This window comes from Perca fluviatilis, chromosome 8 (genome assembly GCF_010015445.1).
Source record: "Perca fluviatilis chromosome 8, GENO_Pfluv_1.0, whole genome shotgun sequence".
Classification (NCBI taxonomy): domain Eukaryota; kingdom Metazoa; phylum Chordata; class Actinopteri; order Perciformes; family Percidae; genus Perca; species Perca fluviatilis.
Window position 1 is genome coordinate 40,431,163 of NC_053119.1, and position 15,734 is coordinate 40,446,896.

General features: G+C 39.6%; 1 protein-coding gene across 2 annotated transcripts in view; it reads right to left on the reverse strand.

Moving 5' to 3' along the window:
- Positions 1-15,734, reverse strand: part of LOC120564331 (anoctamin-1-like) — a 49,019-nt gene that overhangs the window by 11,621 nt on the left and 21,664 nt on the right. The window contains exons 11-18 of one of the 2 annotated variants that reach the window (XM_039809182.1): positions 13,321-13,481; positions 12,470-12,552; positions 11,570-11,581; positions 9,351-9,425; positions 5,548-5,616; positions 5,215-5,416; positions 3,466-3,577; positions 3,246-3,303 (exon numbers count right to left, since the gene is read on the reverse strand). In XM_039809182.1, coding sequence (XP_039665116.1) covers positions 3,246-3,303; positions 3,466-3,577; positions 5,215-5,416; positions 5,548-5,616; positions 9,351-9,425; positions 11,570-11,581; positions 12,470-12,552; positions 13,321-13,481 — 772 coding nt within the window. The remainder of the gene's footprint in view (positions 1-3,245; positions 3,304-3,465; positions 3,578-5,214; positions 5,417-5,547; positions 5,617-9,350; positions 9,426-11,569; positions 11,582-12,469; positions 12,553-13,320; positions 13,482-15,734) is intronic. The other variant, XM_039809183.1, reaches the window with a different exon arrangement.

Genomic DNA, 15,734 nt, shown 5'->3' on the forward strand with positions numbered 1-15,734 from the left:
TTGCCTAGCATACATGTCTTTATGGTGGGAAGAAACCCACGCAAGCATGGGGAGAACATGCAAATTCCACACAGAAAGGCCCAAAATGACCTGGGTTCAAACCCAGAAACTTCTTGCTGTGAGGCAGAAGTGCTAACCACTGAGCCACCATGCTGCCATTACATTGCATGAGCTGCAAAGATGAATCGATTAATCAATTAGTTGTCAACCGTTAAATAAATCGCAAAACTATTTTGACAATTGATTAATCTTTTGACTCATTTTTTCAAAATCCTCTGATTCCAGCTTGTTAAATGTAAATATTTTCTAGTTTCTTCCCTTCTCTGTGATGGTAAACAGAATCTCTATGAGTTGTGGACAAAACAAGACATTTCAGGACGTCATCTTGGGCTTTGGGAAACACTGATCCACATTTTTCACAATTGTCTGACATTTTAGAGACCAAACAACTAATCGAGGAAATAGTCAACATGTTAATCGTCAATGAAAATTATCATTAGTTGCAGCCCTAATCCTAACATCCCAAAATCTTAAATTAACTTTTCTAACTTTAGGATAATGGTTAAGCTGTCTTAACTAACTTTTAGGTTTGCTTTGTTTGCAGCCCTCACGACTGATTGCTGGACGGTACTCACAACGGCCAGCTACGTGACACATGCCACTATATCGATGAGGACTAGTGGGTTAAATCAGTGGTCCTACACACAGAGTATGTCAGGCAGACACACAGAAGACAACCTTGCATTTGGATGTGGTGGAAACAGACTCAGACATTCATTACAGCTGCAGACTTTTACCGGTCATGCGGACGCGCAAGCAGTTCCATTGTGGGAGTGGCTGCATGTGTCAGCGGCAATTCAAGCCTCAACATAAACGCTTGCCTGTGGAAAGTAAACTCTGTGTTTGGGCAAGTAAAATTATCCTTTTTAAAGGTCCCATGGCATGAGAATTTCACTTTATGATGTTTTTTAATATTAATATCAGTTCCCCCAGCCTGCCTATGGTCCCCCAGTGGCTAGAAATGGTGATAGGTGTAAACCGAGCCCTGGGTATCCTGCTGTGCCTTTGAGAAAATGAAAGCTCAGATGGGCCGATCTGGAATCTGCTCCTTATGAGGTCATAAAGAGAAAGGTTACCTCCCATTTCTCTGCTTTGTCCGCCCAGAGAATTTGGCCCGCCCATGAGAAAGAGAGAGACATCATGTAAAGTGGCAATTGGTCAAGGCCACACCTCCACCTTGCCCCCCCCCTCCTAGTGTTAATTTTGTCACCTATTTTTAATTTAGTCTTAGTCTTAGTCTTGTGCCAAAAAATTTTGTTAGTCAAGTTTTTGTCGACTAAAAGTCTCGCCGTTTTAGTCAAAACATTTTAGTCTTTTTTTAAATAAATTATTTCTGATAACCATTTCAGTCAAATAGTTATAAAAATAAATAAATGATATAAAGTTATATAAATATTGAGCCTCTTCCTTATTTCACCAGTAAACGACAAAAACAACCACTGCATGGGAAAAGGATATTTTACAATAAAATAAATGCAGCACGAAACTGGCGAGGCGTATTTCAAGTGAACGCAACATATGTGTTGTTTTTCAGACAACGGCAGCTACAGACTGTTGTACGTCTCGTGTTGGAATCCTACACAGTGAAATAGAGACAAACCTTTACACCGTTTAGCTGTCAGCATTGTAACCCTTTTATATATGTCAATGATTGTAACCGTATTTACTCCAACTGCTAGCTAACGGTATGCTAACGTTACCTGCTGCCAAGTGTAGTGTTAACTAGCGCCCCGTGCAGCGATGTTTCGGTTGACTCTAACGTCCGTTTAGGAGCATCAGAGAGAAGCGCAGGCATTTAAGTGGCCCCAAAATCTGCGTTGCTATTCGGTCCGGTAGATAACGGTCGTTAGGGCACCTGTCGGTGCCGTAGCACCGGGTCTCGGTAACAGCTGAATATTCTATCTCGTGATGAAAAAGTAGAGACGATTGTAGACGAAAATGAAGAGAGATTTTATCTTAGTTTTTATTTTATGCAAAACATTTTAGTCTCGTCGTTTTTCGTCAACAATAATGCATGTTAATTTAGTCTTAGTCAGCGTTGTTTAACATTGGCGCAGTCTCGTCATCGTCTCGTCTTAGTCATGGAAAAAAAGGTCGTTGATGAACATATTTAGTCTCGTCTCGTCTGACGAAATTAACACTACCCCCTCCACCTTGCCCCCCCCCCCTCTCCTCCTCAATATCATTTAAAGCTACAGACACAGAAATGGCACATACTAAGGAAAGTTCATTGTGGGACTGGCTCTAGTAGCTGTAATTCTGCACCAAGGCTGAATTTCAGGAAAGAGACTTCAGATACAGTATTAGGGGACCACTAAGGTCTATATAAAAGAGACTTCAGATACAGTATTAGGGGACCACTAAGGTCTATATAAAAGAGACTTCAGATACAGTATTAGGGGACCACTAAGGCCTATATAAAAGAGACTTCAGATAAAGTATTAGGGGACCACTAAGGCCTATATAAAAGCATCCAAAAAGCAGCATGTCATAGGACCTTTAAATTTGGCCTTCACAATGTCAAATTGCGAAGCTTTAGTGTTTTTGTGGAACAGTGTTGCCGTTACGAGGTGAGTAGTCTTGCTTTGCCAGACCGTCCACACGCTGCGAAGCGGAGGAGGGTCTGGCTACTCCACACGGCATTGCGGGATGGGAGAAAAACGTGCTCTGGTTTATTGGCATTTCTTTAAACCAATCACAATTGTCTTGGTCTTGGTGCTAAGCGCCAGACGGAGCCGCTGCAAAACAGTCGTGCGAGAGAAAAACTCCGATTGGACAGATAGTCTAGCTAGCTGTCTGGATTTACCCTGCAGAGATCTGAGGAGCGGTTAACCGTAGTCCTCATGAATCCACCAAAGTTTAAAATTCCAACAAAAAAGATGCATCCGGCGGAATTTCCTGTGGCAATGGAGCAATCCCGGAAGTGGAATGTCAAGGATATAGATTACGAGACAGGCAATTTGCATGTATTTAACTTTGGCAGTAGTAAGTATCTGTTTTCTGAAATATTTCAAAGGTTGGTCACCAAGGTAAGAGTGAACAATGTTAAAGTCAACAAAGTTGAGTACAAGGGTACTTACTATTGAGTCGAATCAGTGTGAAATCTCACACTGATTCGACAAACAAAACCTTTTGTAATCACAAAAAACAAGGTTTTGTTTTTAGATAATTTGTGTAACCCTTACCTCTTCCATTCTGTAGGATTCAAACACATACAGGTAGCTGCCGGGTCTGCCTACCAGTCTAGAAGGGAAAATAATGGATAGAGATATAGTGTTCTTCATCTTCAAACATTTATTTATCATTTTTGCAATTTATTAAAATTATGTGGTTAAACATTAGAATAAAAAACAAAGAAGCTGAAAGCTACAAAATGACACTTTAAAATGCAATGAAGTTACTAACCTTCCCCTGAAAAAAGCAATGTAGATGATGGGGGTGAACGCATTGACAAACTTGAGAATAAAAGTCTTGAAGATTAGTCGTTCCTCAAAGCTCTTGTCTGTTTTAGGAACCTCTAAAAATGAACGGACACTTTCATTAGATATTTTTGCAATTTGCGATTAAAAAACACAGGGGGAGGAGGATCCTAAACCAAGCTTTCAGAGGAGAAGCAGAAAGTGCACCGATGACGGGAAGAGTTTCCTGAAGATCTCCATAGTTTATCGTCCGGTGAATCATGTCAGACTGCTCTATAGGAGTCCTTGATCAAAAACTAAAAACAGAAAAGTAGTATAATAGCTGCTCTTTAAAGAGGACTCATGGACATCCAGTAGTCCATCACCCAGAGTCTGGGTCTGCCGAGGATTCTTCCTAAAAGGGAGTTTTTCCTCGCCTCGGAATTACTGTAATTGTTGGCGCTTTGTAAATTAGGTGTGTGGTCTAGACCTACTCTATCTGTAAAGTGTCTCGAGATAACTCTTGTTATGATTTGATACTATAAATAAAATTGAATTGAATTGAATCATAAGTTTCCTCTGTTTGCTGTCCTTTTGTGAGGGTATGAGGCAATTAAAGGGAACCTGTATTATTTGCAGGATCCTCTTTTAACCTGGTCTTATTAACAACAGTAGCTCTCAAATTTTACTGATAACTAGGCTCAATATTCCCACCGGATAAGGGATGTGTTGTCTAACCTGAAGCTCCGTCTATAAACCTACCGCTTCAAACTGTCATGGTGTAATTTGATAGTATTTGTCTGTTGTTGTTCATTGCTTTAGAATTCTGTGTGGTCAATACTAAGTGCCTTGTGTTCTGTATTTGCATTGTTTACACATCGTTTACACCAGAGATCTTCAACAGGGGGTCCGGGGTCCCTAGCGGGTCCTTAGAGTTATTGCAGGGGGGCAGCAAAATTATCGTTAATTTTTCTTTTGTACAGAAAAATACTTTGCAGATCCATAACGTGAGACAGGTGCGCCGGAGGGGGATAAATAGGTCAAAAGTTGCAAAGAAACTCACGCACGCTGTCTAACTTAAAAAAATAAATAATTTAATAGTAGGCAATGTTTCCATACTAGATCATCTGGCAAAATGAATGAAGGGAGTTCCTTTGCAACTTTTGAAAGTTTTTTTCTAAAATTTAAATGTCTTAACATGAATCCAACATATTTTTAGCAAATATAAATCAGCCTATTTGTGAAAAAAACAAAACATGAATGATAGGCTTACTGGTCTATAGGTGAGGTAGTCACCAAGGTAGCCATCCACAGATACAGTTCACTAAGGATTCACTGTCACATGTATGTTTAACACTAAAACATGTGTTATCATGCCAACAATTGTTTTATATCTTAGTTTTCTATGCACTTAAAAGGTATGTATACATGATTTAGGCTTTTATTTTAGGCCCAGTTAATATGCAACTTAATTTTATGAAATATATAAAAGGGGGTCCCTGCTCCGTCTCTCTCTCAGATAAGTGGTCCTTGGCTTAAAAAACATTGAAGACCCCTGGTGTACACAGTAATATTTCTGCATACCACGCTGCATATTCCTCTATTAACCAGAGTCTTAATTCATCGAGTGACAGCAGAGGTATTGTTGTTTTTAATCTATGTACATTGTCAAATCCAATAAAAAGAACTAAGATGGCTGTTATAACAGACCTATTGACCGAGTTAACTGCCTGAGCCAGTTATAAACCTAACCTACCTAACACAGTGAGCCAGCGTGCCACAGCTCCGTACACCTCATCCAGTATGAGGATGACCACCAGGTTGATGATGGCTGCAGTGGTTTTAACCGTCAGTTGAACATGGCTCCGGGTGACCGGATTGGAGCTCATATGAAGAGCGGCTTTGGTGGAGATCCGGTAGAGGATCACACCAAACACAATGGCAAACGTAACACCAATCTGACATTTAAAAAAGGTTTGCAAACATTTATAAACAGATTACAACAGAATAAGTGATGTGACAATCATTCCAAAACGTTTCTGGAAATCATCATTGACGTACAATATGCAGGGTATAGGGTCCTTCTTACCATTAATAGCATCATGACAACGTTAGTCATGTAGGCTGGGAGGCGGTCTTGACATGTGAGCTTTTCAATCTATAAAACAAATCATATTAAAAACATATTCACTACAACTGCAATATACAATTGTAGTAAAGTGCGCTGTAACTGTAGATGTTTTTGTGAAGTGTTGAACAGACACTATTAAAGTAGAAGCATGTCAATTTCTCACCAGAAAACCCCCCAGAAGTAGCGCAGTTTAAATTCCTATAGAACTAAATGCAAATCAAAATCCTGATGGAAACCTGATTCTTGAACTCCTAGTACTGGCCAGAGCTACAGTACTTGAGAATGGACTAGGACTCGAGTCCGGACTCAAGAGGTTTTTCTATTGTCTCAGACTTGTCTTGGACTCGTTGGTATTTGGACTCAGACTTGTCTCAGACTCGGCCATTGGACTCACCAAATATTCTAGTTGGTCTGGACCGAGTCCAGCACTATATGCTTTTGTTCTAAAGTAACAACAAATTTAAAACAAAACCACTGATGAGCGTGCTCGTTCAGAAAACAGGTATTAGTTTAATTCAGAATCCATCTAGAACGGGCATTGACATTGGTCGCCTGACTGTCTCTCATTTGGACTCGGTTTTGACTTGGACTTTAATCCTTTTTGGACTCGGTCTTGAATCGGTCTCAAATAGTCCTAGACTCGACAAAGGTGGACTTGACTATAACCCTGGTACTAAACTGTTAATCTGAGAGTTTATGGGTTGTGAAAATCAACAAAAGCAGAGTGAATTAATGCGCCTTGTGCAGTATTTTAGCAGTACATTACCCTGTGAAAAATCGTACAGTGTGGCAGCTGGGGCGCCAAAAAATACAGTAAAATAACGGTAAATATATACAGTTTGTAGTTTTCATTTGACATGAAATCTTGTTTATTTTTGGCTTTTTAATGTTGAATGAGATATAATTACACCTTTAAAAACCCTTTCTCTATTTACTAATTGTATCTAATTTAAACTAGTATTTTACAGTTTTATCTATGAAGGTAAATATGGTGCAAAACGTGAGAGCTTGTAGAATACAATGTGAGAACTTGCAGAACAAAAAAATTGAACTTGTATGTTAAAATTTGCACTTGTAAAATAAAAATTTGCACTTGTAAAATAAAAATTTGCACTTGTAAAATAAAAATGTGCACTTGTAAAATAAAAATTTGCACTTGTAAAAATTATTCACATTTGAAGTCACAAAAAGAAAAATACGAGAGCTTGTAAAAAAATCTGAACTTGTAAATTGAAATTTGCACTTGTAGAAAAATATTCACAAATGTGTAGATTGATATTTGCATGAACACAATGACAGCTGCAAACTTGTAATGCAACATTTACTCATGTACTTTTTTTTTTTACTCAGGTTGATTTTCCATCACAACCACAACTCAGTGATTACAACCTCTCGAATCTGTCACTGTATGTGCTCTCTCGCATCACAAAGAGGCGAATCTGCGCCTCGACTTTTGCAACACTTGTTGCGATACATTTGGTGCAAAACTAATTTGTACCTGTGGACTTAGGCTGTGGAGCTCTGATCCAACAGAACGGGGAAAGCAGGGTTTCTATCGCCAGATGAGGGACAACTCTGTCCGGCTTATTTAGCTATGTCGCATGGAAGCCTGAGTAAAAAGGCTAGCGTTAGCTAACTAACCAACCAGCCTGATTTCAAATAAATACCTTTTAATTATCTTAACACTTTTAACAGTCAAACTGAAACACTGGCGGTGGCGCTGCAGGTCCTGCAGCCGGAGCGGACCGTCACCAGCGGGTATCGGCCAGCGGAGCAACATCGCTATTATTGCCAGAAAGCTTCGCTGCCGACCTCGACCTGCAGTCGGAGCTCCAGCGGGACACAGAGAGCCCCGCACCCGGTAGCATCGGCACATCCCCCGGCCATGACCACAGCTTGCTTTGCTGATGTTGTGCCTCACTGCCAATCATTGCACCCGCTTGGGCAGCAACAATAGCTTCTGCAGAATTACATCCACCTCGCGGGCAGCAGCAATCATTTTTGCCGAATAATGCGTCATCTCTTAACCCTCGTTGCTGCCGAGATTTGCACCCAGGTAGCAAGGAAATGATAGTCTGATAAAACATTGATGTCTCTAAACGTTGTAAAATTATAATCATCATTGATGAACATGACAAAGGAATGTATATAGCCTACATTTTAATTAAACAGTAGCTACTTTGCCTTATAAAATCATTATTTCCCCCTTATGGATGGAAGTCTTGGCAGGGATGCAGAACTTGGCACGTGTTTCGTTCCGCTGATGACGGTCCGTCTCGCGGCTGCAGGACCTGGAGCTCACCGCCAGTGTTTCAGTTTGACTGTTAAAGTGTTTAGATAACTAAAAGGTATTTATTTAGAAGCTGGTTAGTTAGCTAACGCTAGCTTGCTATTCCACCAACACTAGCGGTGAGCTGCTACCGGGTGCGGGGCTCTCCGTGTCCCGCTGGAGCTCCGACTGCAGGTCGAGGTCGGCAGCGAAGCTTTCTGGCAATAATAGCGATGTTGCTCCGCTGGCCGATACCCGCTGGTGACGGTCCGTCTGCAGGACCTGGAGCTCACCGCCAGTGTTTCAGTTTGACTGTTAAAAAGTGTTAAGATAATTAAAAGGTATTTATTTAGAATCAGGCTGGTTGGTTAGTTAGCTAACGCTAGCTTGCTATTAACCAGGCTTCCATGCGCACATAGCTAAATAAGTCGGACAGAGTTGTCCCTCATCTGGCGATAGAAACCCTGCTTTCCCCGTTCTGTTGGATCAGAGCTCCACAGCCTAAGTCCACAGGTACAAATTAGTTTTTGCACCAAATGTATCGCACACAACGGGTGTTGCAAAAGTGCGGCGCAGATTCGCCTTCTTTCGTGAGCGCGCATACAGACAATAGATCAGAGGTTGTAATCACTGAGTTGTGGTTGTGATGGAAAATCAACCTGAGTAAAAAAAAGTACATGAGTAAATGTTGCATTACAAGTGTGCAGCTGTCATTGTGTGCATGCGCAAATATCAATCTACACATTTGTGAATATTTTTCTACAAGTGCAAACTTCAATTTACAAGTTCAGATTTTTTTACAAGCTCTCATGTTTTTTTTCTTTTTGTGACTTCAAATGTGAATAATTTTTACAAGTGCAAATTTTTATTTTACAAGTGCAAATTTTTATTTTACAAGTGCAAATTTTTATTTTACAAGTGCAAATTTTAACATACAAGTTCAATTTTTTTGTTCTGCAAGTTCTCACATTGTATTCTACAAGCTCTCACGTTTTGCACCATATTTACCTTCATATTTATCTTTGATATAAAAGATAAATATTTGTGAAATGATACATTCGCGAATATTTTGTTATGTGAAAACAAATTAATTTTCTTTTAAAAATGGAAATGTGTTGGTTATTCACAGTTACAGGTTTTCCTTTTTTTTTTTTACCATAGACATGTTAATCCAAAGTCTAATTTTTGAAAATGTTCATGTTTTTAATAAATAATGGAAAAATCTGTCAAATAAAACATAGTTATTTTGTAAAATTACAGTTTTCATTAACTTTACCTGCTTAACCTTTACAAGGCCAAAAGGGGCTGGAGCCTATCCCGGATATACAATACAGTATATTGATTCGATATGTACAGCCCAGTAACTACTAAACACTATCTGTACTACCCCATCTGTGAAATAATGTAGGGGTGAAAAACAACTTAAAGGCTATACAAAAGGTGAATGAACTTGTAACATACAACTTGAAAGATGCAAATGTGTAGAGCCTACCTTGTGATGTGATTTTTTATCTTTGCTCAAAGACTTCTGCATGACCCGGAACTCATATTCTGCCCTGGGGTGGTCCTGTGATGGTGACACGAACAGAAATGACAGAGAGCGAAACACAAGTGGAATGCCAGATAGATGTAAGCCCATGGTAGAGGAGGATAGGGTGTCTAAGAGCGGTTTTAAAAAAGGATTTGAAATAAAATACACCAGTCACATAACACACGTGATGTGCAAGACCGCATTATTTAAAGTGTACTCAGAGTAAAAGTGATCAGAAGAGAAAAAAAAAGCTAAAAAGAAAGAGGTGAAAGGCCAGGAAATAATCACAGAGAGAGAGAGAGAGAGAGAGAGAGAGAGAGAGGAAAAATGATCATATTGGAAAGGTTTATAGCAGCAGTTTATGGAACCTGGGAGTGGGATTTTTCTGGAATGAACAATGTCATGAAACTTTTCATATTCTTATCCTAAAAAAAAGGTGTTATTACTGGTAAATTAATCCAAATATCATATGTATTTTACGCAGGCAAGTCAATATGTTTACACAAATTCGGACAATAAGTAAAAATGAATTTTCTCTTTTTTACTTTGTCAGTGTGTGATTCCAGGTTGTAGTTTGTGTGTATCTGACAGAAATATAGATATGGGTCCTAATTGCCTTATTTTGTCCATCTCCTGTGGTTGTAAATGGTTTCTGGCATCCATCCCAGGCTCCACTCTGTGTGACTGTCAGAGAGAGAAGCAACAGTGATAAATATAGCAAACATGAAGTCCTTTCCTGTCTAGTAGGATCTCTCACACCCGGATTGCGATTAAAAACAAAAAATAGGGCTAACAATTTTTTTTTCACTTTTTATTCATTAAGTCTCCCACACATACTTACCACCAGAGATAGGCAGTATTTCAACTAAATATATTTCAAATACAGTTTTTTTGAGAATTTTAAAACTTGCTTCGCATTCTTTTCTACTATTTTGTACTGTACTGTACAAAATGTTTTATGTATTTTGCACTTGTTCAATTGGTTGCCTGTAAAGTTCAAATAAAGCTCAGCGCAAATTCTTTCAGGAAGACTTGTAATTACTGCAATCACCACTATCTCTCCCTAAATCTATTCAGCTGTTAAGAGGCGTTCACTCTTCAGTAAACCAATCAGAATTGGCCATGAAATTCATGACCTGTATCGATAGGCTCATTCGAGATCTGAGCCAGATCGGCGCAAAATCGATCACCGGCGATCGCCGCCCAATGTGTGCCGGTTAGATTTGTGTCCGACTTGATCCCGACTTGCTCTGACGTCATGCACACGTGGGCAACGATAATCTCACAGTTTTTAGAGCAGGGCGCCGCAGTTGCTCTCCACCGACTGCAAGACCCAGGCGGACCCAGGGCATGCTGGGAAACGCCAGCCTCTCAGCTGATCTAACAGCTGATTGGTTCAGAATCGACTCAACATGATGACGTTTTATATAAACTTTTTATTGATTTTGATTTGGAGGGATTTTAACTGCTATTTGTCTGATTTAAAGGCATACTCTGTACAGAACACATGTAGTGTGGCTGATAGTTACGTTTAGAAGTCAGAGAGACTAAATCTGTTCAGATTACAGATCATCTACAGTCTGTTGTTAATTAAAATCAGCAACAGATCACATGTAGAGCATTTTGACAGCTACTCTGTCATAATAAAAACAACTGGAGACTGTGTACAAGCTGATATATGGGTCTGATAACATTTTATTAAATCGGACCACAGTGTTTCTGTCACTTCCTGTTCAGCCTGAAGGCTGCTGGAAACGGCTGGAAACTGTCCGACTTGACAGCGGATTTTTGTCCCCGCCCCCTGCTTCTCCCGCCTGCTCTCGTCCACTTTACAGGCGAGGCGCAGTTCATCTCGAACGAGCCTAGTGTCTCTGTGTTCCAGCCTATACCAGCAGATGGCTGCCCACCAAGAGCCTGGGTCTGTCCTAGGGTTCAGTTTGTCTAGATTTTCTTTTTTTTCTTTTTTTTAAAGGGCTGCAATTTATTAATGAAATGATTTAGAAATGTTTTGCATGAGTTGTACGCTGTGTGAGTAGAACAAAGACCCCATTTGCAGAAATCATATATAGTAACACACATAAGTCTTGAGTGATGTGTTATGATCAGAGGTTGGCAGCAGCAGCAGGAAGGCTGTAAGAGTAAAGAGAGGAGTTTATCTAGTAATAGGAATTCATCCAAACCTTGAGAGCTTCCTGTGAAAAATAAACCGAGAGAGAGAGAGAGAGAGAGAGAGAGAGAGAGAGAGAGAGAGAGGTGGGATTGTTAGTAAAAACAGCCAAGATAACTTCAGATAATTACATTCATATCACTACATATTTTTTACTGTGTTGAAGAGAAATATATATAGATTAAAGAGGATCACAAAGCATATAAACATATAGTCAATAAGAAGGTTGTTGCCTCACTGGATTGTTTTATAATTTGGTGACCTGGCTTCAAGACAATTGGCCAATAAAGCAGAGCATGTTTTTCTCCCATCCTAGAATGTTGTGTGGACTAGCAGACCTTCTTCCACAACGCTGTGGAGGAGGAAGGACTGGCAAAGCGAGACTACAGCGACCATAACAGTAACAGCAGACCAGATTTGGTACAGAGGTTATGGCCACATGTGTATACATTTTAGAAAACATTACAGGAGAAGTTGACCAATTTGCACAAAATCTATTAACGTATTTTTTTATCTTGAAAAGCTGACACATGCCCCAGATCACATCTGATTTCATATTCCGCAACTAACTATTATTAATGGTGATATGCTCATTAATTTAAACAAGAAAAAAACTCCCTTTTGATGAAAATGCCTAAAAGTGAAAGCAGTATAAATATTTTGAAAACCTAAAAAGAACTAATTATTATGAGAATGTACATTCTCTCATTTGTTAGAAACCTGGCTGGGACATTGTGTATTGTGGTTGTTTTTAGTACTTAAATCTTATTTAAATGAACCAGCTTTAAATTTGCACTAGCTTGTATGACATGTATCAAAATATACCTATATGGTATATTACAGCTGATGGGGTTCTTCACACAGGTGTAGCTCACCTCTTCCTTTCTAGTCATGTTATCTGGGCACCACTCACCTCCTCATCTTCAAATCCAGTCAGGTCCCATTCATGGTTCAGTCTCATCTGCCTCCTCTTCCAATGCTCCATGAACATGGCAGCTATGAACCAGAATATAATTAGACAAATACGCAGAGGCGCTCAGACACTCAAATGTATTACAAGTTTGAGTTCATTTAATTCAGGCTCACAATTAAACAAGTGAATAAAAAGCAGAATTTATATTGGTTTTAAACATAAAAAGTTACACTTTTCATCATGCTTCAACTTTAAATCTCTGGCACTTGGGTCACCAGGTGCATTGGGTAATGTGGTAAGTAGTCATAGGTCAGGCTGTTGTCATGAGCCATTCGTACATATGGCTATGAAAAGTAAAGCAATGTAATGGAAGGAGATCACAGTGGATGTTTGGGTCCTAAAACACAGGGCTTTCAAGCCGGGGAGCGGTGTTCATGTCCCACAAGACTTTCACCCAGGAAACGGGTGTTACTGTCCCCAACGGTACTACTCATGGGGACCGGAGTTTTAAGCCAAACCACAAAAGACCGTTTATTGTCCGGTCCAACTGGTTCAGACATATGTGTTTTCACATACAGCTCCTCTGGATAATGTCGAGATAAGTTTAGAGTTGCGGTGCATGTGTGAAAGGGGCTCAAGTGATCCCAAGATTTTAGCATAACTATTTTTTTTTATCACAGGTTACCTTAGGAACCACCCAGTTCACGACTGAATATTCCCTGTGTGGGAAAATCCGCCCGTGACATCTCAGCAAAATGAAGAAGGCCATTTTGACCACAAAGTTTAACCTCATAAAGTGGACAGTGATTGTATGTATGCATTTTTGCGCCAGCTGATGTGTGTTCCCTCACCCCACAGAGCCATGAATATAGAGAAAAAAACAGTAGCAGGGTTGTCGAACAGGTGGCTGGCCCTGGCGGTTGCACAGGCGGTACTAAGTTTCCAGTAGCTGCACACTTTGTCACACAGAGGACACATGGTGATGTTGTTCTTTGGGTGGCAGATCTCCATGCTGGAAAACAACAGACACACACACATCAAGCCCCGCCCCACCACCCATGTACACAAGCATAGGTGTAGATTTCAGTAAGGATGCTTGGGATGTGTCCCCCCCCCCCCAGTATTTAGAAGAGGTAGATTTGTCCCCCTCAAAAAAATATATAAGACAACCCACACCCCAAAAGAGGTCAAAATAACTGTTCAGAGGGCTCAAAACTTTCTTATAGCCTAACAGTTTATATACTTCTTTAGGCTACTTCTTAGAATACATCTCAACTTCATTAGAGATATTTGAAAATCAAACACACTTTTTTGTTAAGTACATAATTCCATATGTGTTCATTCATAGTTTTGATGCCTTCAGTAAAAATCTACAATGTAAATAGTCATGAAAATAAAGAAAACACATTGAATGAGAAGGTGTATCTCTGTACTCTGGACTATGACCCATTTGGCTAGAGTGGACACTACATTCCATGAAGACACTGAGTATGTTTACATGCACACAAATAGGGCTGCAGCTATCGATTCTTTTTGTAATCGATTAATCTAGCACTTTATCGATCGATTAATCAGATCATTTTTGTTTGCGTTTTTAAACAACCAAAACAAATAATGCATAACGAAAATGACGTGGCTGTAAAATGATCAAGCATTTGGCTTTTATTTCTCAAAAAAAAGAGTGCATTTAAGTGCCATATTACATTGTTTTTAAAGATTATTTTTTTTCAAATCATATCAACCTCAAACTAAGGCATACATTAAAACATACATAAACATTACATTAAGTTGTGCAACTTAACTTTCAGAACTACAAGTTTCAACCTGAGACTGATCTGTATATAGGCCTATATGTAAATATTAGTTATACTCAACCTATTTTCATTTATATTTGATTATAATGTCACACAGCTCTGTTACACTTATGCTATAAGTTAGACTCCATGTTTTCTGTTGAGATGCTGAAGCACTGACGTTGTGCTAATATTGTGTAATATTAATAATGATAATATTGTGGTAAGCTAGTTTGATTTTGCAGTAGACACACGGTACAGAGTTTTCGTTTTAATTACGTTTGAACGGATTCCAAACTTTGGACACTTTCTGTCGTTTTCTCCAGCCTGTCTCTCTCTTAGCCCCTCGCTATTTACGCTGGCATGCACATGATTTTGCACATTGATGAAAAGAAGAAGAAAGTCTTTCGCGAAAATGGCATGGCCTACGACATCATGTGTTTCAGCTTGATTCAATTATAATAAGCAGTCACACAATGAATGAACACAATGGGCCTATTGTGAAACAGACAGACAGGGGGTCTGGTTTGTCTTACTGTGTGGTTCGGAGTCCGGGTGAGACTCTGACATTAACACTTGCACTGAGCGTGTGTGGTGTGTGTCTGCATTGAGTGTGTGCCGGCAGCATGTGTCATAATATCCTGTGGATGATGAGAAGCAGGTTGAGGTAGGAGAGGAAGCCCTGGTTTCCAACTTATTCATCAAAACCTCTTCCTTTGTCTCTGTCTCTATTTTATTCATCCTCTCTCATTTCTCCATCCACTTTGATTTGTTTTAGTTCTAACTACATTACACGTTACATTAGCAACTCATTATTGAGTCCTAATATTTTATTTACTGGTCCCCAGTGGACTTCTTTAGCAAGTTTTGTCTTTAAGCTTTTTGAGCGTTATTTCTTTATTATGTGCTCTAGCTTTCCCAACGTTTCAGACACAGATATGGTAGTAATAATAATGGTCTGAAATTATGTGAAACAAAATTTTCTTGATGGAGGACCCCTAAAGCCCTTGCCACATCTTCTACAGACTTAAGGAAAACACTGATTTACCTAAAAGAATGGTCTAACCTTTTGGAAATTACTCTTATTTGATTTTGATCAATCTCATGTCTGTGCTGTCTACGTACAGAGTCTAATTTTCCGACAGCATGTTAAGGCTACGATCACAGTGACATTTTATATTTTAAACCTGCATAGCAACTCTTAGAAACAATTGTAGTTTAACAAGAGTACGGGGGAGAATTAGGTAACATCAGGTCACTCCCGGGTCACAGGTCATGGGACGAGAACATCTATTCGGCCATACTCCATCATTAAACCTGTCCTGTGTTCAAGTATGAATTTTTGTGTGTCTCTAGAGATTGACGGAGTCTAGGCAGCTGCACGATAAGGGAATGTTGTGTTCCGGGACTGTCTTCTTTGGAAGTCAGCAGAACTTAGGCTAGAGGGCCACACACACTGGACTTGCAAAACA